The sequence below is a fragment of the Tripterygium wilfordii genome, chromosome 14 (assembly GCF_013401445.1).
Source record: "Tripterygium wilfordii isolate XIE 37 chromosome 14, ASM1340144v1, whole genome shotgun sequence".
NCBI lineage: Eukaryota > Viridiplantae > Streptophyta > Magnoliopsida > Celastrales > Celastraceae > Tripterygium > Tripterygium wilfordii.
This window is the reverse complement of record NC_052245.1, coordinates 2,215,663-2,239,345: the sequence shown is the minus strand read 5'-3', so window position 1 is coordinate 2,239,345 and position 23,683 is coordinate 2,215,663. Positions and strand designations below refer to the sequence as shown.

Sequence of the window (23,683 nt, the reverse complement as noted above, 5' to 3'; positions counted from 1 at the left end):
TATGCTCAAGCTAGAATTGTAGGCAAAATTTGATTCTTCAGGAGATGTGGGTGGTTAATTTCGATCTCTCGCTGCATCCCTTCCTATGTACACCATTGTTGTGTAAATCTTCTCAAATATGCCTACCAGTAGGAGATAGCTAGGCCATGATCGATCACTATTTTACACTATTGCCTTCAATTATGATGTCTTTCAATTGGGTTTTTCACCAATTACCTGCTTCATAACAGCTGAACTATCATAAATGATCGCTTTGTTCCAGCGGTGTATGCATTGAGGGCAGTTTTCACCTTTTGATTTCGAAATTAATATCGTAGAGACGAGCCATCGTTCTTTTTTCAATTTAGTATTCGTTTGAATCAATAAGGTGTCGAAGTCTTGATCCGGATATTCATGATTCGAATCGACAAGTTGAAGTAGAACTGTAGTATTTGTTTGAATCAATAAGGTGTCGAAGTCTTGATCCGGATAGTCGTGATTCGAATCAACAAGTTGACATAGAACTGTTGAGTTACGTTTTCAGTTCACTAGATCTAAGCTTGTGTGGCAACCTGTATTAAACCTTATTCGATGCTTTAAGGTTTAAACTATGATTTTATAACACGTGAGACTAATCAATGATTGTCATTTGTCTTCTTCATCTCTGTTTTGACTTTCTCGAGCAATGATTGCCAGCCCAGCCCATCCCAGGTCACTGTACTTGCTATACATAGTTAGATACAGGCATCTCTCAAACCCTTCTGGTCTTAGCTGGGATTATTGATAAATTAAGTTTCTCCAGCTGTAATGATAACCAAAGAATCAAACCATTTGACTTTTTCCAAAAATTGGAAATAAATTAAAGGACAAAAACTAGTATAAATTGACGTCAAGACTTAGATAGGAAGATATATCCGATTGAAGAAATTTATGTAATATTCTAGAAATTCATGTCAAAAAGAAAAGATTGTATTTTATTTCATATTTGTTTTAGGATTTTGTTGGATTTATTATTTTAGTTTATCAAAGATATGTAATCGCGGTATTTTTCCGTCACCGAGGGAGCATTGTTGAGACCATAATAAGTGATTCCATTTTTTTCATCGGACACGAGTAGAAACCAAATATTTTGAGCAATTGATCCCACAAAACAACTTAAAAGATTAAAAAAAAATTATTAATAAAGTTTGCCTTTGTTGAAAACAAGAAAAAAAAATCACAAAGTCACGAGAGGAAGGAATTGGATTGGAAATTCTTCATGTACATTAGGCTACATTGAAATCAAAATTAATACAGAATTGATAAGGATCTCAGTCATTCCAGTGATTGACATGTCATTCTTTGGTTTAATCAATAGGTTTAGTGGGCCCCTACATTTACATAAATCAAGAAACAAGATGAATTATTGGGATGATTGAAATCTCATTTACTAGGATTCCTGACATTTTTGAAACTAATAACAAATAATATCAGAAAATTTAATATCTAAAAACTCAACATTTTTAATTTTAAAATGATTATAATTGAAGGGGTAAAAAAAAAAAAAAGAAATTTAAAAATTTGCTTTACGTTACTTGGGGCGGACGATACGCACACCCGTTGAATACAATAAACCCCGGGCATCGTATAAGGAGAGCACACGTGTCAGCAGATCTCAACCTGAGACCCCACATCGCGATGCCTAAACACCATCGAGCACTCCGGCAACTCCCCGAGATCGGCGAACAACGAATCCTCCTCTTCTCCCATCGGAAATAGCATTGCGACGTCGGATTCCCCCGCGCTGCCCTTATCCGCAAAAACCGGGCTGTCAAGGATGGTGGACGACGTGGTTTCCATCTCCCCGAACCAGGCGAATTCGTCGGTTGGTGTCATAAGCACTGGGAGGTCGGGGAATTTGTCCTCGGGCGAGGGAGTTGATGATGCTATTATTCCGGGTTTGGTGGGCTTATTATTGACGGCGGAGGAGTTGTGGTGGTTTCTAGAAGGAGGGGGCCAGGGGTGGTTGTGGTCGGAGGAGTAGGTAACGACTAGCATGGTGGGATCCACAGAGCTCCTTTCTACTTGCTTTCTTGCTGGACAGCCTTTTGAACTACTACACCTATAATATCCCCTGTAACATAGAATAGCCTTTCATTTCATTGGGAATGAAATCATGATCATTATCACTACTACTTTTTCACATCAAAACGTACGAGATACAAGTGAATTCGTGATCTCTACATGTCTCACTTGATACACTTGAAAACTCATTAGCTAGAATCAGATATCAATTGCTAAAATCTCTATTGTTATTGTTTTCGCATTTTATGGATTTATGATAGCGAATGGAGAGGAGAAGGTAAATTACCTAGGGTATGGGGAGCCTTTGATGGGTTTCTGACCATATTTTCTCCAGGCCCAAGAATCAGAGGGTGGAGGAGTTTCTCCCTTCAATCTTGAGGCTTCTACCTCCTTGATTGGCACTGACACCACTCTTTTCTGTACGCCTCTCCTGCAAAAACAAAATCCCCCCACACCATATATATATATATCTATCAATTACACTCAATCTGCTATGATGTGCTGTTAATTAGAGGGAGGAAGGAAAAATTAACATTACCTTCTTTTAGGGGAGGGAGCAGTACTACTAGTCCTGGAGGTAGTATTGATCATCATCACGTCGCTGCAAGTAGGAGATCCTAAACTGCTTTCAGGAGTAGAGTTGTCATAATTCTCTTCTCCATCAATAATTTGTAATCGACTTTTCATGATTGCAGCAGGCAGGCAGGCAGGCCTTGATTCTTTTTGATGATTGCAGACGATGGCTACTTATTATTACTGGACATACAAGTAGCTGCTGTAGAAGAGAAGAGAGAGAGGGGCAGGGCTGGCTGGTTTATTAATTTGTTGGTGAATGCAAGTAGAGAAGAAATGGGAGAAGGTGGGGGGTTTTAGTCCATTAAAAAAATGGGCTAAGAAAGTGACGAGCTTTGTGTATTAGTTTATATAATTAATTAATTAAGGACGACGTGAGAAGCTTATCTGATCATATATATATATAACTAATCCCTAATTTACAATTACTATATATTATAATTTTTGAAAGCTACCCAACTTTGTTTTTCTTTTTCTTCTTAATGATTGATATATATATATATATATATATATTCTCTAGTTTGGAACTTAACATGAGGGGTTTCATCCATATCCTTTTGTAAGAAAAGTCACAATGCCATTTGGATTCATGCATGCTTAAGGCCGGATCTTTTGGATTAATTCCATAACATTGTTTAACAGCATCATGTTCATGTAAAATTAGTAAAAAAAAAAATCAATTATTGGGGTTTCCATATTTCTAGAAGTTTGACATTAATGATGAGATATTTTTATATAATGCAAATGCTGCTGAATTGCTGAACTTTAATTTGTTGACTCAGTCCAGTCAGTCATAAACTCATAATTAACTCGGTTGGAATGGGGATCCGTATGTGGGAAATTAAGACCCAATTGCCCAACTTGCATCATCAATCATATGTTTATTAATTAATTGAATAATAACTAATATTCTACAATAAATACATACATTAAATGATGCCTGAATGCTGAAGCAATATATACGACTCTTGCATTAATATAAGCTAGCCAGCTAGTTATTGTATGATATCCTTCTATCGCTGACTTCCATATCCCACGCCACATTTCGTGCCTACCCATCTCTCCCCCTTTCAAAAAAATTACCCGTAATTAAATAATAATAATAAAAAGGCATATTTTGTTGTATTATTTGTAAAATATTCTATAATATAACAATAATTGCAACAACATTTTTCAAGAAACAGAAACCTCCTCATGGCTTCCTCTACTCCATAATTAATAACACTCCCTCGAAACTCCCTCCTTGATATGAATATTAATATCAAAGAAAATACCCAACATAAACTTTTCCTATACGACACACTTAATGTTAATGAGACATTACGTAATGCATATATTATAGTATAGTATAATATATATATTACCCGTATCTTCTGTGTATTTTTTTTTGTATTAAAAGCTTTATAAACCCAATGCCCAATGGAATGTACTTCACATGTTGTCCTGATCCGTGTAAGATGGTCTCAAGGTTTTTGTCTTATCTTTGCTTAATTATTGGTTTTGAATATTAAGTGGATTTAGTACTCTTTTAACATCGAATTCACCCAATTGTTCATCGGACAATTAACAGGTAAAACAAGGTGACATTCGCACATGTTGGATTAAGTAAGGGCTCATCTCGTAAATTACGATAATGGAAACACTCTTATGATTTGAATTCACGACCTCCCGTTTGCACTAAGAGTTACCGTGATCAAGTTCACCATTTCAACCAACCACCCGTTGTTGATTTAGTGTTCTACACTTATGTTTTCAACTGTATTCGGGTGTTTGGTGTTTCCAACAGTAGTATTTATATTTCATAAAAATAAAAATAAAAACCAACTAAACTGAAGTATTTATGATGTAATTGTAAATATTCATATAAATGGAAGGAATATTTTTGTCCCATAGTGATCCACATTTTGAGCAATTAATAATGAATGACTGGCAGAATGGCAGTGCAATTGGTCTTGACTTATTGTATTCTGTTAAAAACTCACATTTGTGAATTGTGATACCGTCATGGACAAGGTAGTGGCCGGCCAAAGCTAAAATGTGAAAAGTTATGGGTCCTACGCAAGAAAAATGAATAGCCATATATGTAATAGACTAGATATACCTTTCAAAATTAGTTAAGTTCAATGCACTTTCATTAATTATAATCATTTAATTAATTAAATGCTTCTGTAACTATCAGTTTCGATTACTACAAGGGTTTAGTCAACAATAAAATCATACATCCATCGATCTCGATCTGACATAATTCTGCCGAGTGATTTATAAGCAAAACACAATTTCTTTCACGTTTTAGACGTATTTTCTAAGCTTCAAAATCATTGATGACGACCTATGAGAAATAAAATTTACACCGGCCCATAATTTAGAGCGAACAATATCTTCAATGTCTTTTGGGCGGTGAATATCAACAGCCACTTGGATAGAAAAGACAAAACTCCTTCTATAGATTTGGAATCGCATTCGTTCACATACTGATTAATTAGTTTTCTTTAAAATAAGATGGGACAATGTGGAAAGGCCCAGTAAGAATAAAGCATTCTACAAATGGGCCTCTCTGTAAAGAATTTCATGGGCCGGGAGATCATCCTTATCCAGCCCCATAATGCAAGAAAACATTGAAGGCCTCCACTTGGTCCAATTACAAGTAACGTTGTTACTGTGTTCTATTTTGCAAGTAGATGTGAATTGTGGACTCAACAAAATTGTAAAGCCGTCAAATTCCAATTTAGCCGTCCTTAGTGCCTCATTAAATAGATCACCATTAATTATCAAATGCAATTTCTTGGCCTTCCAAATGAAAATGATGAAAGTTGGTACATACATGTAGACCCTGGAGTTCAGCAATGTAATAACCAAACTGATTAGCTAAGATAAATGGATATTATTATTAATTAATTCGTGTTGACTACTCCCTCTCCAACTGGTTTATCAATGGCCTTCAGGATGGCTTGACTAATGTCTCTCACTTCAAGAGCTTGATCATCATTAGCAACAGCAATGGCTTCCATGGAGAAGTAATGGTTGCATGACACTCTTGCTTGCAACACACAAACTCCCATTTCTTCAAAGGCCTCTAAGATTGAAACCAAAATATGATCTCCTCTTCTTTCACATGTCACCCTTATTACAAATTCATTATTCCCCAACTTCTCCACTTTCACCTCCTTCAAAACAAAAAATCAATAATATGACGAAAAGTATTTATGAATTGATGTTTATGGGGGAGGAGAGAGAGAGAGAGAGAGAATATATAGACTCACCTTTCCATGCTTGAGTAAGTTTAAGTATGATCTTCTGGTTGCAATTAGGTTTAAGTATTCTTTCATGGTTTTTTCCAACTTGAGTTTGAGATTGTATATGTAGAGAAGAGCATCCGTGATGATGGAGAGTCTTGTCACCTTCACAAACAATAAGAGAGAAGAATCACCAACTACTCTATATATCAAGTAAATACAAAAAAAAGAAGAAGAAGAAAATGAGATAATAGTGTTGATAGATTACAGATTTGGAGCACGTGAGGGCTCTTAGAATGTGAAGCCTTTTGCGCATTAACACAGCTTTTCTCTTTTGCTGCCTACAAGCCATCTCTCCCTCTCTCTTTTAAACTCTATATGAGTGTGAGAATGTGTGTGTATATATAAATGCTTATAGATGGTCTTTATATATAGCAATATAGCATGGGAATGGGAGGTGTTGCGGGATATTTGTATCGGGGTCTTGGATATCAAAGCTCTAGCGTTTGTCTTATGTGGATTTGGAAGTTATTGGAGAAAAACAAACAAAAGAAAACAAAGAAGAAACTATCATAATATCTCATATATAGTTGATGGGTTGGCATGTATGTTTGTTATGACTTGTTTGTCACACATCTCTTAGTTAACACAAGTGATATGGGTTTATAAGAGAAAGACCTCCCCATCTCAAGATGTGTATGAGGTCTTTTCTATGAGCTTAAGTACTATTAAATGAGACATTGCTTAGTTAACACAAGTGATTTGAGTTTATAAAAGAAAGATCACCCATCTCATATGTATGAGGTCTTTTTGTTGGGCTTAAGTATCATTATAAGTGCGACAATTCAAAGAGAGACAATTCGATGTATTCACGGAAATCGATAAAAATTTAAAATGGACAAATATTATGGATGTGAGTACTGGGATTTTCAACCATGTTTACAAGGGAAAGTATGTATGGATTGAGTCAGTAGCGTGATTGGAGTGAGTGATGGAATGACATGAGTCAGTGATGAGTGATGAGTTGCATCGCATTTCAGTATTCTTCACGGGACTCTTGTCTTGTTGCTTCCTACTTGGCCGTGGGCCGTGGCTCACATGCACTGAAACACTGCTCTATATATAACTTTTCTGTTTCGTTCTTTATCGTTCTTTCCACTTCTAGTGTCCCCATACATATGGCCATATTACAAGTTTACAACCCAATTTTAAGATAAATAGTTAGATACATTGATATAATTGGTTAATTGTTTTGGATAAAAGAGGACATGCACATAGCTTGCATGATGACAACTTCTGATCATATTCTACAGAGGCACCATGCATATATACATATATATATACATACACACACATAAACCCAAAAAGTAGGATAAAGGAGCATGTTATGATGGACTTTAGTGGGTGCATGCATGCCTCCTTAAATCACTCTTATTAATTAGCATTGTTTGTCTGTTGTGGTGTCCTTACATATTGCTTCACTGGGTGCATGTCCTTTTTGGTCTGCTTCAGCCTTCATTGATAGCAGACATCTTTCAGTATTATCAGCTCATCTTCCCATCTGTTTGGTTTGTGCATTTGTGCTTGACATCTCCCTATCATATTCTCAATTGGTCATGCACAACTCAGCTTTCTACTATTTCTTGTTTGCTTGCTCAAGTTTTCTTTCCATTTGTCTTAATTCGTCTATATTGTCCCGATTCGAATGGTAACAAACTCAAAGGGTAATGAAACTAACCAAGCACAAACAACGAACAAGATCAAACAAACATTTGATCAAGGAAATAAACACTGCAATTCACCATATTTGCGAGAAAGTCTCGAGACTTTCAATATATTTGTTCAAAATCAAAAGTTAATGGTCACTAGGACCGGTTACAATCATAAAATAGAGAAAAACATAAAAATACAAACTTACGAAAATATTCCTAAACTATTAAATGGCCGATTTGATCACCACATCGAAACGAGTTTCCCAATCAAATTTTGCATAATCCTAACAACATAGCGTTTTAATCTCACTAGTCGGTTTTCTTAGTAATTATATGCGATATAAAATATGTTATTGGTAACACATTTTATTTGGTTATAATTATAAATCGTGGAGAATGGGTGCGAAAGAAAGTAAAGTAACAAAGGACGTACGTTGTAGTTAGATATTTGCATGAGAACATTCTCCCACATCTTCCACGCCCAAAGGTCCCCTCGCGCACATCCCATAAGATCTTCCATACCCAAAAGCATCTACTACAAGCTTATTATTGTTCTCTCTCTCTCTCTCTCCCATATTTTATTATGTCTTTTGTCTCTTTAGATTCACTTAATTAGTATTGTACAATTATGTTTTTTTTTTAATTCATAGACCACATGTGCTCCTTAATGAATTAGTTTATGTCTTCTCAACGAAAATGTGGGGTTAATTAAGAAATATTCTATTGATTGTGATATGTTGATGGAATAAACCCATATGAAAACCATGAATAACACAACAAATAAATCAAGCATAGTTCCATTGGATATGCTTTCTCTTGTTTTACATAAATATGGAGCCCCTGATGAGCATCTATCTTTGTAAGTGTAAGAGCTTCATTCATATATGGGTGCAGCTGCATATTACAGGGCCATTTCTCTTTTGGCAGGCAGAATGCATTCTTGTATGCCTTCTGCCAAAGGAGATTTGCCCAGCAATTCTTCTGCATTAACACTCTAATTACCATAATTATTACATTCTCCTCATTAATTAATTATTGTTTCTACTCATTACAAGGGCTCATCGAGGTATTTAAGTTGGTACATTTACTTACTCACTTGTCATATATCTTATTCAAGTTGAGGGTGTCAATCATTTGTTAAATTGTCATGCTACATTTGTATATATATCCATGCAGGAAGTCATGATTCGTTGACCATCTTAATTTCTTGGCACGCCATTATTGCTTCATAATTCTGGCGCACATACATGCAATTTCAAATCAAAATAGCGAGAATCAAGTTCCAATCCCCACCCCAGGACCTGGGTTGAAACCCCATGAAGGGTATTTGCCCTATGAGATATGATGTAAAAGAATATCCAATCATTATTAGTATGCCAAGGTACAAAGAGAAAGATCAAGGCCATCCCCCATCGAAAAGAGATCACGAGTGAGGCTTGGGTGTGAAAAGTACGTGTATATGTACACAAATGTGTAAATTAAAACGACTCCGTTACTACCACTCATTTTGTTACTTTCAGTACATATTTTTGAACAATATTCATCGCCATGGGGTTTCAGATTGGTGGATAGGCTTTTTGTTTGGGACTGCTTTGTTCTCTCCTTTCCTTCCCATAAAATTTCCTCTATTGTACCCTTATCTTTTCAAGGGGTGATCAGTTTGGTGGATAGGCATTGTTTGGGAAGGCTTTGCTCTCTTTTACCTTCATTCAATATCTTTCTTCAAGTGTAGTTTCACTTCTTCTCAAATTTCTATGGTTTCAGTTGATGTTCTTCGATCTTTAAATGGCCTTTGTAGAAGTTCTTGGCATAGCTTCAGTTTACATTACTCTCTAGTTCTTATGGTGGGTTGTCTTTGATTGGTTTTCAAGTTAATTTTCAAGGGCTCTCTGCTTCATTCTCCTTAGTTTAATGTTGGTCTAGTTATTGGACCTTCTGACAGGTCGGGTTTTGTCCTTCGGCTCCTTTTTTTCTTTTCTTTCGTATATCGTTTTTCGGCTAGAAGGTTCATCTTGTATCTTTGATTTAATCTTAATAAAATCTCAGATTTATAAAAAAAAAAAAAAATCCATGCATGGTTAGTCAATATAAAAAACGTATTTACATATATATATATATATATATATATATATATATATATATTGAAGAAAAATCTTTGATATTCCATCTCTCTCTCTCTCTCCTCTCTCTCTCTCTCTCTCTCTCTCTCTCTCTCTCTCTCTCTCTCTCTCTATATATATATATATATATATATATAGTATCATTGGACATGTCCCATAAAAATTACAGAATCTACCTACAAATTAAACGCAGCTTCGAGTTTGCGCATAGAGAAAGCAACAACCCTTTGTCTTTATCAAGTAAAGCAACAAGTTTATAGTAGGGAATTTAAATTGGTGGCTCTTCGTTGCATGAAAGGCGGGTTAATAACAATAACGAATAGTGAAATAGCAAGAATATGCTTGGGGATCTTCCATGAAAGGCAGGTTAATAACAAAAGCATCTCTCTCTCCATATATATATGTATATGGTATTAGGAATAAAATAAAAGTGATGAAGGGCTTGAACTACACAAGAAAGGGATTGTTCCACAGGATATGCTACTTCTAGTTTCTTATAAATATGCAGGGACTTCAATATTAGAGAGTGTGACAACTTGGACTTGACTCTTGAGTTGCAATTGTATTACTGGGCAACTACTCCATTGGCAGGCTGAGGCAGCCACTACAAGTTAAGGTGCTTCCAAGCCCTAATTTTTATATAGCTAATGTGGGTGTGGCCACTGCCAATGGAGATTTGCCCGTCAATATTTCTGCAATATTATTTTTAAATTTCTGATGGGGTGAATTCTTAGCTAGGCTGCATGCATATAATCTAGTTGATGAATCTTTCTGAGGCCAAATCGTATGTCCTCGAAAGGTCCTGAGTTAATTCCCATTGGAAGCAATATTTTTATGATCATGCGTTGAGATTTGGCTCAACTTACTATGTCGTTATGTGAGAAACTTTTGTGCACGCAGATATAACGGCCCCAATTTAGGCCCATATCAAACGTCCAAAAGGAAGTTGTATGATGTCATTTTCGGTTATCCAAAAAAAGAATTCGATCTCTTGGGATAATTATCTATAGTTTCTTCTTCAAGGGCAATCCGAGCGGCACACAAACAACAACAACAAAAGAATATGCTGCCGCTGGAGCAATATATGTGGTAGCTAGACATGATTTTCTAGGTTAGTGGGCCGACATTGTTGTAGCTAGTTTGAATTCATAATAAATAGTTGTTATGCATTCGGGCCGGATTCCATTTTTCACTACTTTAAGATGTTTGTTCCATGTTTTTGTGTTAAAACTAAAACTTAAACTTTTCTGTCATGATTCTATTAGAGTATTAGGCCAACTAGTAATATAAAATATAAAAAACAGTCACTCACTCTTATAAGTTTCAGTTCTTAGGAGAATCAATTTTTCACATAGTGCAAGAACCTATATAGCTAGGTTATAACTACATATATATTGTTCCCAACTATGTGTGGAATTTGGCTCATACCGGTGGAGTTGTCCGGACAGATCCTCGAGTCGTCCGGACAGCAGTGCATCTTTTGGAGATAGATTAAAATCTATCCAAACATCTCCTCGATCCATCGGGACAGATGCCGCAGATGCACTATCGGAACAACCCTTATAAATAGGTCTTCTTACTCTCTTTTGTTTCCACAATTTTCCTATATTCGAGTTTTGTTCGCTAATTCACAACACTATGATTATTTACCCTCTTAAGAACTTTGTAGGATTGTGAGTTCCTCTTCTTAATTTCTCCTCTCTAGGATGATTATATGCGTGAGCTAATTAATAACGGGAACGAAATCACAGAGTTATGGAGAATTAGGCCATTAAAAGCCTGGAAAAACCAATGGGATAAGAATCCCATTTAAAAAAAAGGAAAAGAAATAAAATGACAGTGGATTTGAAATAGAAATTACCATAGAATTATATTGTAACATTTTTATATTAATAATTTTGTCTCCTTGAATTGAGTATCTTAAGCAATATTAGGGTTTCTCAGAGAGCTGGCATCCATATCTTTCCAACAGTGTATGTCTCCATCACTGATTTCTTCTGAGATGATACAGTTTAATAACAAAAAATTTACTAATCTGATCAGGCCATTACGATGATTTAGGATTGCGATGATATTTTAAGCTCGACCACCTTAATCCTTTTCTTCTTTACTTCTAATGATCCTACAAAAACACGAAAGAGAAGCAAAAAACCATAAATATAACCAAGAAAGATGAGTGAATATTACAGTATAACTGGTATAAACATGAACCTAAGCCTTGAAATTGACTTTGATAAATTAAAAACCAGTACTCTCCACTCTTCCTTGTTGCTTTAATTCCTCTGATTTCAACTGTCACCTGCAAAATAAAGAAAATTAATTAAATAATTTGATTAATTATTAATTATTGCAGCAATAGATTTGAAAGAGAAAAAAAAAAAAGCATTTTAAAGGAACAAAATTTACCTATTTGTCGATGATATTATGGAGAATCAATATCTCATCGTCTAAGGGAGCCTGCAGGGTTCCTGTGGTAGTGAATAGCAGGGCAATTCTCCTTTGACAGAAGAGAAAATAAATTAAAAGCATACGCATACTGTTTGTCTCTGCCAGAGGAGAATCACACCGTTATTCCTAAACCACTACACTGAACTTAGTCTGGAGCATGGCTTCAAGTTAAACCCAAGAGAAAGAAGAGGCGTGGTTTTATACAAGAGGGATTCGCACCTGAATATGGATATGCCATTGAAATGGACTTGGATTATCGGATATGCCCAACACAATTCCAGTATAAAGGCTAGGACGACCTTTCACTACTTCCATCTTTTCATGCATGCATGGTCCCGAACTGCTTTGCCATCTCAATGCCTTTTACCTTAATGCATGACTGACTTGTCACCGCACGTCTCCATACGCATAGGTTTTCTATTTTAGGAACTTAACTATTCTCATTCTTTTAACAAGGGTTCGACGGATCTCATTGTTTTTGGTTTCCAACTATCTAAAATGCTAAGATGAATGGACGCACATTATTTCGCATGAATCATGTGGATATATCTCAACATTTAAGATAGTTGACATAAAAATACTCGGATACTTAAGGTTTTGTTTTTTTAACTAACAAAATGTCCAATTAAGACTCAAGGAACTAAAAACAATATCATTCGTATTTACTTAATTGTGTTTGTAAAGTTAAAATTTTCCACATTGTAACAAATTGATTTGAGTATATATCAAAAGCAACAGAACCGCTTATTCTTTGCTACTGATCAGCAGAAAAGAAGAAGAGTATTGTGCTCCGAATATGCGTTTGTGCATGGAAAAGGGCCTTGGCTAGAATTTTCTCATGAAATATTTGGGCTATAAAAATATGGCGTAGCATAGGCCATTGTATTGCAACTGTTCATGGAGGAAGAAATTCATGAGTTAAAAGAAGTGTGTCTGGATGTATTACTGGGCAACTACTCCTTTGGCAGTAGTAATTGTTCGCTGATCGATTACTGCGGTAATTAAGTGGTTAAAGGCTCACTGCCAAAGGAGATTTGCCCCGCAATTCACCTATGCGTGAAGGCCAATGTAATAATTTTGTCTACCAAATTTAGACGTGCAAGGACCCTTCTCTAGCTCTTTCTCTCTCCTCCACCAGTGCATTTTTTTTTTTTGCATGGTTAATTACTTCATTATGTCTCGTATTAATTGCTTCAATTTATTTCTTAAAAAAAAATGAAGGATGCATTGTACCATCTATATTTTTCCCAAACTCACATAGACTTGAAGAAATTATTTGCATGTATTTAATTGAACCGTTTAGGGAAATAATTATTGATGTGTCAATTAGGGGTCACTATTTGGTCCGTGGGTTTAGGCCTAGGCCTAAGCCCTGCCCGAGCCCAAAATTAGACCGGGCCTGGATAGCCCAGCCCAACACCTTGGGCCGGCCTGGGCTCCATTTCTGGGGCCGGGCCCGGGCCCGGCCCAAGCACGTAACATACATTATATATATAATATGTATATATTTACATATATATTATATATATTTTTTAAGAAACCGGAAAAATTATATCAATATATTACATATATATGTATATGTAATATATATATATATTTATATATACTCCCTCCGTCCCGTAAAGATAGTACAACTTCTTTTTTCACACAGATTAAGAAAATCTAATTAATATAGTAACAACATTCAATTTTACTCACATCTTTTCTAATACACCCCTAATTAATACTTAGACGACCCTAATTAATATTGTGATAACAAAGCACATTAAATAGGGGTTTTTTAGGAAACTAATGAACTAATTACATTCTAAAAAATGAAACAAGACTATAATTTGGGATAGACGAATAAAGAAAGTATGACTATTTTTACGGGACGGATGGAGTATATATATGTGTGTGTATATATATATATATATATATATATTATTGCATTGTATGTGTATATATATACACACATAATACATATATATTACACATGCATATATATAATACATTTCTCTCAAAAAAATACATATATAAATATTATATAATCAAAAAGCCGGCCCGGCCCGAGCTTGGGCCTCATTTTGAGAGTCAAGCCCGGCCCGAAACCCGATTCTCAAAATCAGGCCGACGCCTCATATTTTCGGGCCGGCCCGACCAGGTCCGATTCCGAGCACTAGTGTCAACTACCCTTTAACCGAAGTAATTAAGATATATACTCAACTTGGTGGTATCCAAATTCGAATCCCTCAACCCACCCTGCTTACTCACCAAAAAAATATAATTGATAGCATATGAGTATGTATTTTTCATCCACCTTTTATTTTGGGTTTACGAAGCTTCTTACTTCTCAGGATCAAAAAAGTTTTAATATTTTAGGGTTTTGATTATTCTTTCTTTTACTTTTGTATATGTTTGACAATATGTAATACATGTACATTTTGGGTTTGCGAATCTTTCTTACTTCATTACAACGTTCGCTTTACGCGTGGCTCTCGTGGACCATGAGCACACGTGTGATTTTAGATCAACCGGCTGACCGTGTCTCGATCCCTCCGTTGACTGGACCCCAGAATATTCTTATATGCTTCTTACATCATGTGTCGGAAATATTTCTGTAGCTTATTTGTTTTTCTCAATAATTTCCCATTTTGCCCGATCCGACTATTGTTGATTAACAAGACCTTTCTCAACTCCGTTTACGCGGAAATTCTTGCTTTGTTCTTAATTTGACCGTTGTGTCTGTAAATCCAACTCTTTTTTTTTTTCCTTTGACCATGCTTAAAACGTTTTACTTTTCCATACCTAACGAAACATGTTAATTAAAAATAACATGTAGGGAGGCTCTTTTACGATATTCATTTTTGTGTGTGTGTCTTAATCAACTTTTTCTTTTCAGTTAGGCAGACAACACAACAGTACTCAACCTTTTCTTTTCTAGTATTAGGCAGACTAGTGAGAATTAACAGTCTAGGCAGTTCATGTACGCGTACGTGGAGTGAAATGATCGATGACCAATTAGTGATGTAATTAATCAACTAGAAATAAGTGTTGTCATTATTAATTGGTAGATGAATGATTGTTTGGTAGTCATCTAACACGAGAGAGATGTGGGTGTCTATTAGAGTATGTTTGGATTGAAGGATTTAAGGAAATGGAAGAGAAATGGAAGAGAAGAGGAATATTAGAGGCAGGAGCAATATTCTTATGGTTACGCGTTGTTGTTAAGCTTATATCAAATGTATAATGACAAATTTGTATGATATTGTTCTAGATTTAAAAAATAATAATCATGAGTATCTATCAAACTATCAGTATTAAATAAAACAACCCGGTTGATCCAGTAACATCCATTGCTCAATGATTGCTTAATTGCTTTTGCTTCCTCTCAAAGCCACGTCAGACTTCACACCACACGTTCCCATAATTTATATAACCTTGCACACAAAGCAACGTTACAAATTAGACTCGGTTAAACAATATTATTTCAATAAAACGCTGAAATGGAAAACGTGCACTTCTAGTTGAATAAATTTCTTTGTAATAAGTCAACAACGTGGAGGGCAAGGTTGTCATTAAGCCCCCCTATATAAAGCCCTTCGAGGTCTGAAGAGCCGTAGATTAATTATTGTGCTCATCATCAATAGCTAGCCGCCTTGGATGGACGCCGGACAAGTCATAGAGCTATACGATTCAAGCTGGTTCGAGAAGCAAATCTTCTCAAAGCTCCCGGTTTTGCCAAGTTCATCAAATTTGGGATCAATCCCAGATCAAGAAAACCAAGAAGAAACTCCAAAATATGAGATTTCTAGGACTCCATCGCTTCATAGGAGGTCCGTGAGTCATGATCAATTAAGCACCAGCTTGACAAGCTTCAACTCTGGCTCTTTCTCCCCTGACTCTATCATCCGCGCGCCAAAGCTCAACACAATCCTCTCGGGCAAAGCAATCACAGAAGAAGATTATAAATCTGCAGCGACACAGAGATTACATATTCAAGTAGGATCACCTCATAAGAAGAAGAAGAATGATTATTCCACAAGTAGGAGAAACAAGGGTACAAGCAAGAGCTTGTCAGATTTGGAATTTGAGGAGCTAAAAGGGTTTATGGATCTGGGTTTTGTGTTCTCAGAAGAGGACAAAGATTCAAGATTGGCTTCAATCATTCCTGGATTGCAAAGAATGGGAAAGCAAGAAGACGAGGAAGAAAAAGATAGTGGCGTTGACCAGTCAAAGGTGTCAAGGCCTTATCTTTCTGAGGCGTGGGAGGTTCTGGATAGGAGAAGAAAGGCAGAGAAGCTGCCGTGGATTGAATGGAAGATTCCTATTGCTGGTAATGAGATTGATATGAAAGATAACCTTAGATTGTGGGCTCACTCTGTTGCCTCCACCGTTAGATGATGATGATGAATGATGGTCCAAGTCCAAAGTTCTTGTTTCTACCTCTGATTTTTTGCTTTGGACATTTTTAAATTTTGATTCTTGTACATATATATTCATCTCTATAGTAAAAAACAAACAACTTACATTGTGAGATTAGCTCATGGCGTATTATTGTTTGTGAACTTTCCAAGCAGGGAAGTTTCGAGCTAGAATCTTGCGAGCTTCGACTAGAAGACAAGACCTTTCAAATAGCCTAATTAGCAATTGCATCCGGATGCTGCCCAACATAGATTACTATTGGAGTACTGTCTCCTTCAACCACGAGCGATAGATTAAATAGAATATGCAAAAGGTCGAAACCTTTTTCTTTTTTTGTCATAAACAAATACAGTGTTTTATGTAAAGAGGAAAAAAAAAAGGGGAGAGTTTGGGACGTGATCATTATTAAAATATTAGGTAGCCACTTTACATAGTTTGTTGATAAATTATTCGATGGTCCTAATACAAGATGTTTGATGTGGTGTATCAGAATTAATAGGATGATACAGATTTATAAGTGATTAGTGTCATGTATGGATAGTTGGGAATGAAAATAAATAATTTACAATTTAAGGTTATGTTTGATATCACTTCCAAAAATTATGAAAACAAAAACATAAAATATAAAGCTGAAAATGAAAACATAAATTTAACTACATGTTTGGTTGCGTATTTAAAACAAAAATTGAAAACAAAAATATGATTCAAGATGATATATAGTCGTGCGAGATGTCGTGAAGCTCTGCCTTGATTCAAAGAAAAAGTCAATGTCTGAAGTTCGACCCAGGCCCGACAAGACCCCTAAGCCCACCTCGGGCTTGTAGCTCGACTCGGCCCAAAAGATCTTCCCAGGACAAACCCGACGATCATCCCATGACAGACCTGACCCCAAAGTTCATCCCAGGACCGACCTGACCCGGATGACGTTCTCGGGACAAACCCGACCTAGAAGCTCATCCCGAGACCAAACCGGCTCCAAAGACCAATGCATCACTTACCCGACCCCTATGACCGTCTCGATGGTCGTCCCGTGATCGACTTGGCCCCGAAGACCGACCCAACGATTGTCCTGGGATCGACCTAACCTCGAAGACTATCCCAGGACCTACCTTGCCCCAAAGGCCAACCCAGGACCAACCCAACCCGGAAGCTCGCGTCTAGATTGATATGACCTGACACCAAAGATCATCTCGAGACAGACCGGGCCCCGAAGACCGTTCTAGGATAGACCTGACCCCGACGACCGTCCTAGGATAGATCCGACCCTGATGCCTGTCCCGGGAAAGATCCGGCCCTCAAGATTGTCCCGAGACAGACCTAACCCCGACGACTATCCAGGGATAAATTCAGCCCTGAAGCCTATCCCGGGACAGATCCAACCCTAAAGATTATCCCGGGACTGACCAGACCTTGACGATTGTCTCGGGACCGACTTGGCCACGAAGATCGTACCGGGACAAACCCAACCCCAAAGCCCACCTAGGGACTGATCCTACCCCGAAGCCTGTCCTGGGACCGACCCGACCTCGAAGACCTTCCCGGCCCCATAGCCTGATCAGGGCTTGAAGATTGTCCGGGGACAGACCAGAAAGTCTGGCCTGAGATTGACCTGGCTTGAAACCCAACCAAGACCCATAGTTTGGTCTAGGATCGACTGGAGTCCAAAGGCCGACCTGGGCCTATAGCCTAGCCAGGCTCGAGATCGATCCGGGGCCAAAATTTGGCCCAGGTAGGACCCAATCCGAAAATGAGATAAGGATCGGTACGCATGTCGTGTGAGAGAGAAAGGAGGTCGTCATGTGTGTGGTGTTTTGGAATTTTTTTTTTGTGTTTTTAAAAATTTTAAAAACGAGTTGTAGGTTTTCATAAAAACGAAAACAAAAAATATAAACAAACACCATTTTTTATTTTTGTTTTCTTTATTTTGAAAACTAAAACAAAAAATAGAAAACAATAGTGATACCAAATAGGGCTAAATTTCATAAATACACCAATAGTGTGCGAATGAGCACCATTTGGTTGATTCTGCTGCATCACATTAGCATTGAATAATTTCTTCTTACCTGGCTCAATAATCCTTATTATGGGAAAAGCAAATCCAATTATATGAAGCCACGTGATTTTCGACCGTTGGCTGCCCTTTTTGTTTTTCCTTCCCGTGGATTGACGACACCGCCCACTGACTAGTGTCACCGGTTTTATTTAAAAGACCATCCTACCCTCCATGAATATGCATAAACGCTAAAAAGCAAGTGTCAAATTTGTCATCTCAGTTGTGGAACGTGAATGTCGCGTTTACTTTTTAATACATAACACTACGAATAGAGAGTCCATACAAAAGAAAAGGCGCACCAAACCAACCTTTTCTGTTAAATTTTTTTTTTCATAATTATATTTTGTATTCTGTATCTTTGTATACATGCTTAAATAGGTTGTCTTTAGTCCTGGTTATGTCTCTCATGGAGAGCTTAGACTCTCTGGTTCTGCGGCAACGTTTTGGCATCAAGAAGAAGTACCCATCTCCCTTTGTTGGGTGCCACTGAAATCCAAGCCAAAGATGAGTGGTCCACTGACAAAGTTTCCTCTCCAAGGTGTGTTAAATGTGGTGATGTGGGTACAAGTACTGAGCTAGTGATAGCACAAGCAGTTGAGGAGGAAGACACAATAACGTCAAAGGAGGAGGAGAAGAAGAGATCAAGGAGAATGAGGAGGAGGAGGAGTAATAGGAGGAAAGTATTTGGAGAGGGTGATGAGTTGGGTTTTGAGAGCAAGCTGGTTTATGAATATGGGTCATTGACATGTGGGTTTGGAGGTGAAAATGATAGACTAGTGAAGATGCCACCATTAAATGATGGTATGGCCATGAAGGAGCATTTAAAATCATGGGCTCATGCTGTTGCTTGCGCTGTCAGATAATATATCATCCCAGTTTCAGCTGATTAAATTGTGGGGACTACTGACGACGAGCAATAACTCTTTGACATGGCTTTCTCTTTCTCTTATCTTATGTTTCTTACATTAATTACAGGATCGATGTTGTCACATGCAGAGTCAATCTGCATCTAATTAATAGTTGTTCCGGCAGTATGGCAAGCTCATCATATCCTCTTTTTAACATATCTTCTACAACTACTCTTTCATTTTTTTTTTGGTAATCTTGATATATTGACGTTAATTAAGGAGATAAGCAACGATGTTCTATAATCAGCAATAAACAGCTTCTTAAAATGTCCCATATCGCTTGGTTAAATCCAAACAATGTGGTTTATAAGTAAAGTCTCACTTCCTCTTCATCAACAAGGTCTTGTAATTCCTTGAGCCTAAGTATTGTTAAGTGAGACGACATAGGAAGAACAAAACCGTATGAATCCGATGTATCCATAGCCAGTCAACCACAAGAACTGAATAACTCAAAATGAACAATATTGTTGATAAGAGTGAGTGAAATTTTGGTGGGAAAACTTCGAGTACTCTCACTAATTCATCTGGAATTTGAAATCTCGAAACATCCGAGAAACTTCGACTTAATTAAATTCCAATGTTCCTCGTCCAGCACAAAACAATTCTGGCATTTTGTACGTACTATTAAGTTTCATCACTCTCAATGTATGTGTATATATATATATAGCAGTTACGTTCATTGAAACTAATAATAGCTATTGGGTTCACCTTCAACTTCCTATGATGCATCATTTTCAAGATTGGGATCAGTAGCCAGAGTTCACGTCTCCCGCTAAATGCTTATGGTCCAAAGACTCCAAACCAAACATGATAGTAAGTACATGGAATACTGACTCCTTTTTCTGGTCAAACCTTTCTCTCGGACAGACCGACCCTTGTTGGAACAGTTCAAAAGATACGACACCGTAAAACAAGCTTTTCGATATCTTTCCAAATTTGATTCACATGAAAGCTGTTTGCATGATTTATTTTATTCTTCTGTTGATCTTTTCGGATTGACTGACTGCTAAGGAACAAACAAAAAGGGTCAACCAAAGAAACATAATTAAATAAAGGAGTTGATTATTTCGAAAAACCTATTTGGTAATTAGTAATTACTATGGTTCTTGGATAATTCTACACCACAAAATATAGAGGTGCAAACGGTCGTTCGTTCTTTTTTCTTCAATTTTTTGACATGAAAATAATGTAACAGTCGGGCAGTTATTTTGGTTGGTTATCAGTAATTCTTTGTGATTTTTTTTTGAAAATAACCGACCAATTGATCAGTCATGCGATCGATTCAGTTTTTATGGTATTTTTTTAACACCCTCTTACAAAACTTCCAATTTGTTATTTCCCTAAAATTATTATTTAATTAACGGCAAAACTTTCATATGGGCCCCTTGCGGTGCCATAAAGCCGGAGCGAGCTGTCATGTATGTGTTCTTGGGCTTGGATCCGTAAAGTAATCCACTAATCTGGACTCAAAATTGAAATTGGGCCTTCATATCTGGGTCTATCATCTCAACATAGTTTGGCCCAAGAGAGAACTACTTCCCTCCCGGCCCAGATTTTGGGGGTTTGTAACTGGTGAAGTGGGTAGCCCAAGAAAGCAGAGGCGGTCAAAGAGGTTGAGAGCGCGAGGAGGCAATGGCGGAAGCCAAGAAGATTGAGTGGAGGCAAAGCCACCGCCTCGTGCTGTATAGCGTCACTGACCGGGCTGGCCTCGTCGCAACCGCGGGAGAGGTATCACCCTCTTCTCTCCTCTACTGTTTTTGACCGAATTCAGCTGGAATTATGCGCTCGGCCGATAACGAAAGGCTGAAAGCCACTTTCAGTTACTTGTGAAATGGATGAGTAGTTATAGAACTTAGCTTTTGAGTGTGTTCGTTTTGTTTTCAAAGGTCTGGCTGTGAACGAAGACGTTTTTTGACTGGGAAATTTGCTACCAGTAATTCCAGTTCTAAAAGCTGGTGGCTTGATGATGTAAATTTAATTACGATGGGCGCGTTCGTTGGTTTGATATGAGATGCAAAGACGCACAACTTATCATGGATGTTGGGGAAGAACCTATAACTTCTTTATGTTTCAGGCTCGGTGAGTGTTTCTTATTTTTTTTCAGTTTTTCATCTCTTCTTGGTCATGTTATTGATTTTTTTTATTTATTTTAGGAGTTATGTCTTTCGATGAGCAAATTTTTTGCTAAATTGACAATCTAGAGGGGGTTTTGTTGCAAATCAACAAGATAAACTCGAACAAGCATTCCTGGAATATGTTAATGGTGTTCGCTTGTTGTTGAAGCTAAACCCCTTTCCTTGTTTATGACCTGAGAGAGAAGAGTAATATACTGTCTCTTGTTTTAACATAAGAATTCATTGATTTAGCCAAATTTGGAACTGAGTTAGGTGAAAGAACTTAGGCAGGCAAGGAAATACTCATTTGTAGTCTTTCGATTCGTATGCTTTCTGCTACGTTGTCCTTCTTGGATGTTCATCGCATACTTGGATCAATCTTATTGTTGAGTGCATGAAGTCACAGATATATCTGTGATGCTGGCTTTTGGTTTTAAGACTGAAATCTAATGAAACACTTTTAGCTATCTTCTATATATCATTGTTATCTGATTATCGTTGGTAAATGCTTATTGCATGACTCAGGGAACGAATATATCATCTATGTTTCTTCAGGAAAAGAAGTTAAGTGTTTTGATGTGCATATGGTAAGATTTTGCCTCACATGGTTTGATTAATTCGGCCTAGAACCCACAGAAACATATTGGTGGCTCCCGACATAATTGATTTTCTTATATGGAGTGTTGTGGAAGACATTGATGGGCATAGCTGACTGGTGTTTGAAAAGGGAGGTCTTTTCGTTGAAAATTTAAAGGCTTTGTTGTGGGTTGCCCAAGATTGTATACGTTGCAAAACCAGTTTGATGGCCTGAACATGATAGGTTGGTTGACTGTTGACATGCCAAAGATAACCCAATTTTCTTAACCTTTTAAGGTGGTTAGCTTTGGAATTGGTATCCATAGTAATTCTCGCATTTATGTTTATGTAATGAGAAAATATGTTTGATGGATGTTAAGTTGTAGGGTGCCTTTTTTTTTTCAGATTGTTGCCTTTAGAAACTTAAAAGAAGAAAGCCCTGAAGTGGAAGAAAGGAGAGTTTTCTGGGCTTTGTTTTGCATAATATTCTCTGTGCTTAATTTCTGCAGTTGTTGGGAGTTCTATCATTATCCTGAAATGAGTATATTCATCAGAACTATTGCGCAAAACTTAGTGCTCTGTTAGTTAAAGCATGACTGTCCCCATGTATGACAGTCAATCACTGGAAGGCTTGATTCAAAGCTTGTTATGTGTCACTTCTCTAAAGGGCAGCGTCACAAAGTTGTCAATTTTGGTATGTTTCTTATTTTGTTTCTTATTTGAAACCGTTGATTTAACTTGTTTAATGGAGAATGATATTCTCATTGGGGTTCTAATGCTCATACTGAATGAATTGGTTGCAACCGTCATCCTTTTGTTTAAAGTTTTGCTCTTGTACCTCCAATTTGTCCGGTCAACTGGCTATGCACCACGCCAACTGAGTGAGAAAATCTTTTTTTGCGCAGGAGCCGTCCACAACAAAGCATGCCATGAAATTGGCTTAGCCCAACACCAGCCCAGTAGTAGGCACGAGACATATGTAATAGGCAAGTATTGGAGATGATGGTTTTGAACCTATGACCAAGATCATGGGAGAAGGCAAGTCTTAATCCCTGTAATGACACTGCATTTAAATCTGAGTAGGACTACTCGGTATTTAATGTGGTGATCTTCTAAATGAGTGTTTGCTCTGTAACCCATAAGTAGAACAAGAGAGAAGATGATGTTATACCAGCTGAGTAGATGAAAATTTTTATTCACTGTAACAATAAATATGTCTTTGGTCGTGAATGTCATAAGAATTATATGTTCATTAATCATCATATTCAATGTTAATTATTTTGGTTAGTGGGATTAAAGCTGGAATAAAAGTGTTTAATGATGATGGTGTTGGATAAAGTAACAATTTTTTTTAAAAAAAAAATAAATTATTTCAAGTCGGTGAACAGAGTGAAGTTGGATTTATTGACATGTGTAGTATCGGCTTATCGCTAGAACGATTTACTAAGGAAGGCACGGCTATCTGAACTGAAGAGAGCAGCATAAAAGCATTAAGAAAA

General features: G+C 37.0%; 3 protein-coding genes and 1 long non-coding RNA gene across 7 annotated transcripts; 2 read left to right on the top strand and 2 right to left on the bottom strand.

Moving 5' to 3' along the window:
- Window positions 1–1,381: 1,381 nt before the first annotated feature.
- LOC120014378 (probable WRKY transcription factor 65) lies at window positions 1,382–2,954 on the bottom strand. The gene is made up of 3 exons (XM_038866320.1): window positions 2,582–2,954; window positions 2,330–2,473; window positions 1,382–2,092 (listed from the first exon to the last, which is right to left on the bottom strand). The coding sequence occupies exons 1-3, from the start codon at window positions 2,728–2,730 to the stop codon at window positions 1,624–1,626; spliced, it is 762 nt and encodes a 253-aa protein (XP_038722248.1). The 5' UTR covers window positions 2,731–2,954; the 3' UTR covers window positions 1,382–1,623.
- A 2,413-nt stretch (window positions 2,955–5,367) lies between these two features.
- LOC120015787 lies at window positions 5,368–6,238 on the bottom strand. Its single transcript, XM_038868340.1, has 3 exons — window positions 6,118–6,238; window positions 5,877–6,014; window positions 5,368–5,780 (listed from the first exon to the last, which is right to left on the bottom strand). Exons 1-3 carry the CDS (start codon window positions 6,199–6,201, stop codon window positions 5,508–5,510), a joined length of 495 nt encoding a protein of 164 aa, XP_038724268.1. The 5' UTR covers window positions 6,202–6,238; the 3' UTR covers window positions 5,368–5,507.
- Window positions 6,239–15,478: 9,240 nt separating this feature from the next.
- LOC120014503 lies at window positions 15,479–17,007 on the top strand. The gene has a single exon (XM_038866469.1). It carries the CDS (start codon window positions 15,772–15,774, stop codon window positions 16,510–16,512), a length of 741 nt encoding a protein of 246 aa, XP_038722397.1. The 5' UTR covers window positions 15,479–15,771; the 3' UTR covers window positions 16,513–17,007.
- A 4,077-nt stretch (window positions 17,008–21,084) lies between these two features.
- Window positions 21,085–23,482, top strand: LOC120015168. Of its 4 annotated transcripts, XR_005471696.1 has the most exons (5): window positions 21,085–21,222; window positions 21,381–21,573; window positions 22,134–22,428; window positions 22,590–22,878; window positions 23,090–23,482. It is a non-coding gene; the product is annotated as an uncharacterized LOC120015168 (long non-coding RNA). The 4 variants fall into 4 exon arrangements; XR_005471693.1 differs by lacking the exon at window positions 22,134–22,428 and having other exon boundaries at window positions 22,694–22,878; XR_005471695.1 differs by lacking the exon at window positions 22,134–22,428.
- Window positions 23,483–23,683: the final 201 nt, after the last annotated feature.

Coding starts and splice junctions, on each gene's coding strand:
- LOC120014378 (XM_038866320.1), bottom strand. CDS start 2,730: ATGAAAAGTCGATTACAAATTATTGATGGAGAAGAGAATTATGACAAC. Junction 2,474..2,581: donor GCTCCCTCCCCTAAAAGAAG/GTAATGTTAATT, acceptor TTGTTTTTGCAG/GAGAGGCGTACAGAAAAGAG. Junction 2,093..2,329: donor AAAGGCTCCCCATACCCTAG/GTAATTTACCTT, acceptor TCTATGTTACAG/GGGATATTATAGGTGTAGTA.
- LOC120015787 (XM_038868340.1), bottom strand. CDS start 6,201: ATGGCTTGTAGGCAGCAAAAGAGAAAAGCTGTGTTAATGCGCAAAAGG. Junction 6,015..6,117: donor CCCTCACGTGCTCCAAATCT/GTAATCTATCAA, acceptor TTGTTTGTGAAG/GTGACAAGACTCTCCATCAT. Junction 5,781..5,876: donor ACTTACTCAAGCATGGAAAG/GTGAGTCTATAT, acceptor TTTGTTTTGAAG/GAGGTGAAAGTGGAGAAGTT.
- LOC120014503 (XM_038866469.1), top strand. CDS start 15,772: ATGGACGCCGGACAAGTCATAGAGCTATACGATTCAAGCTGGTTCGAG.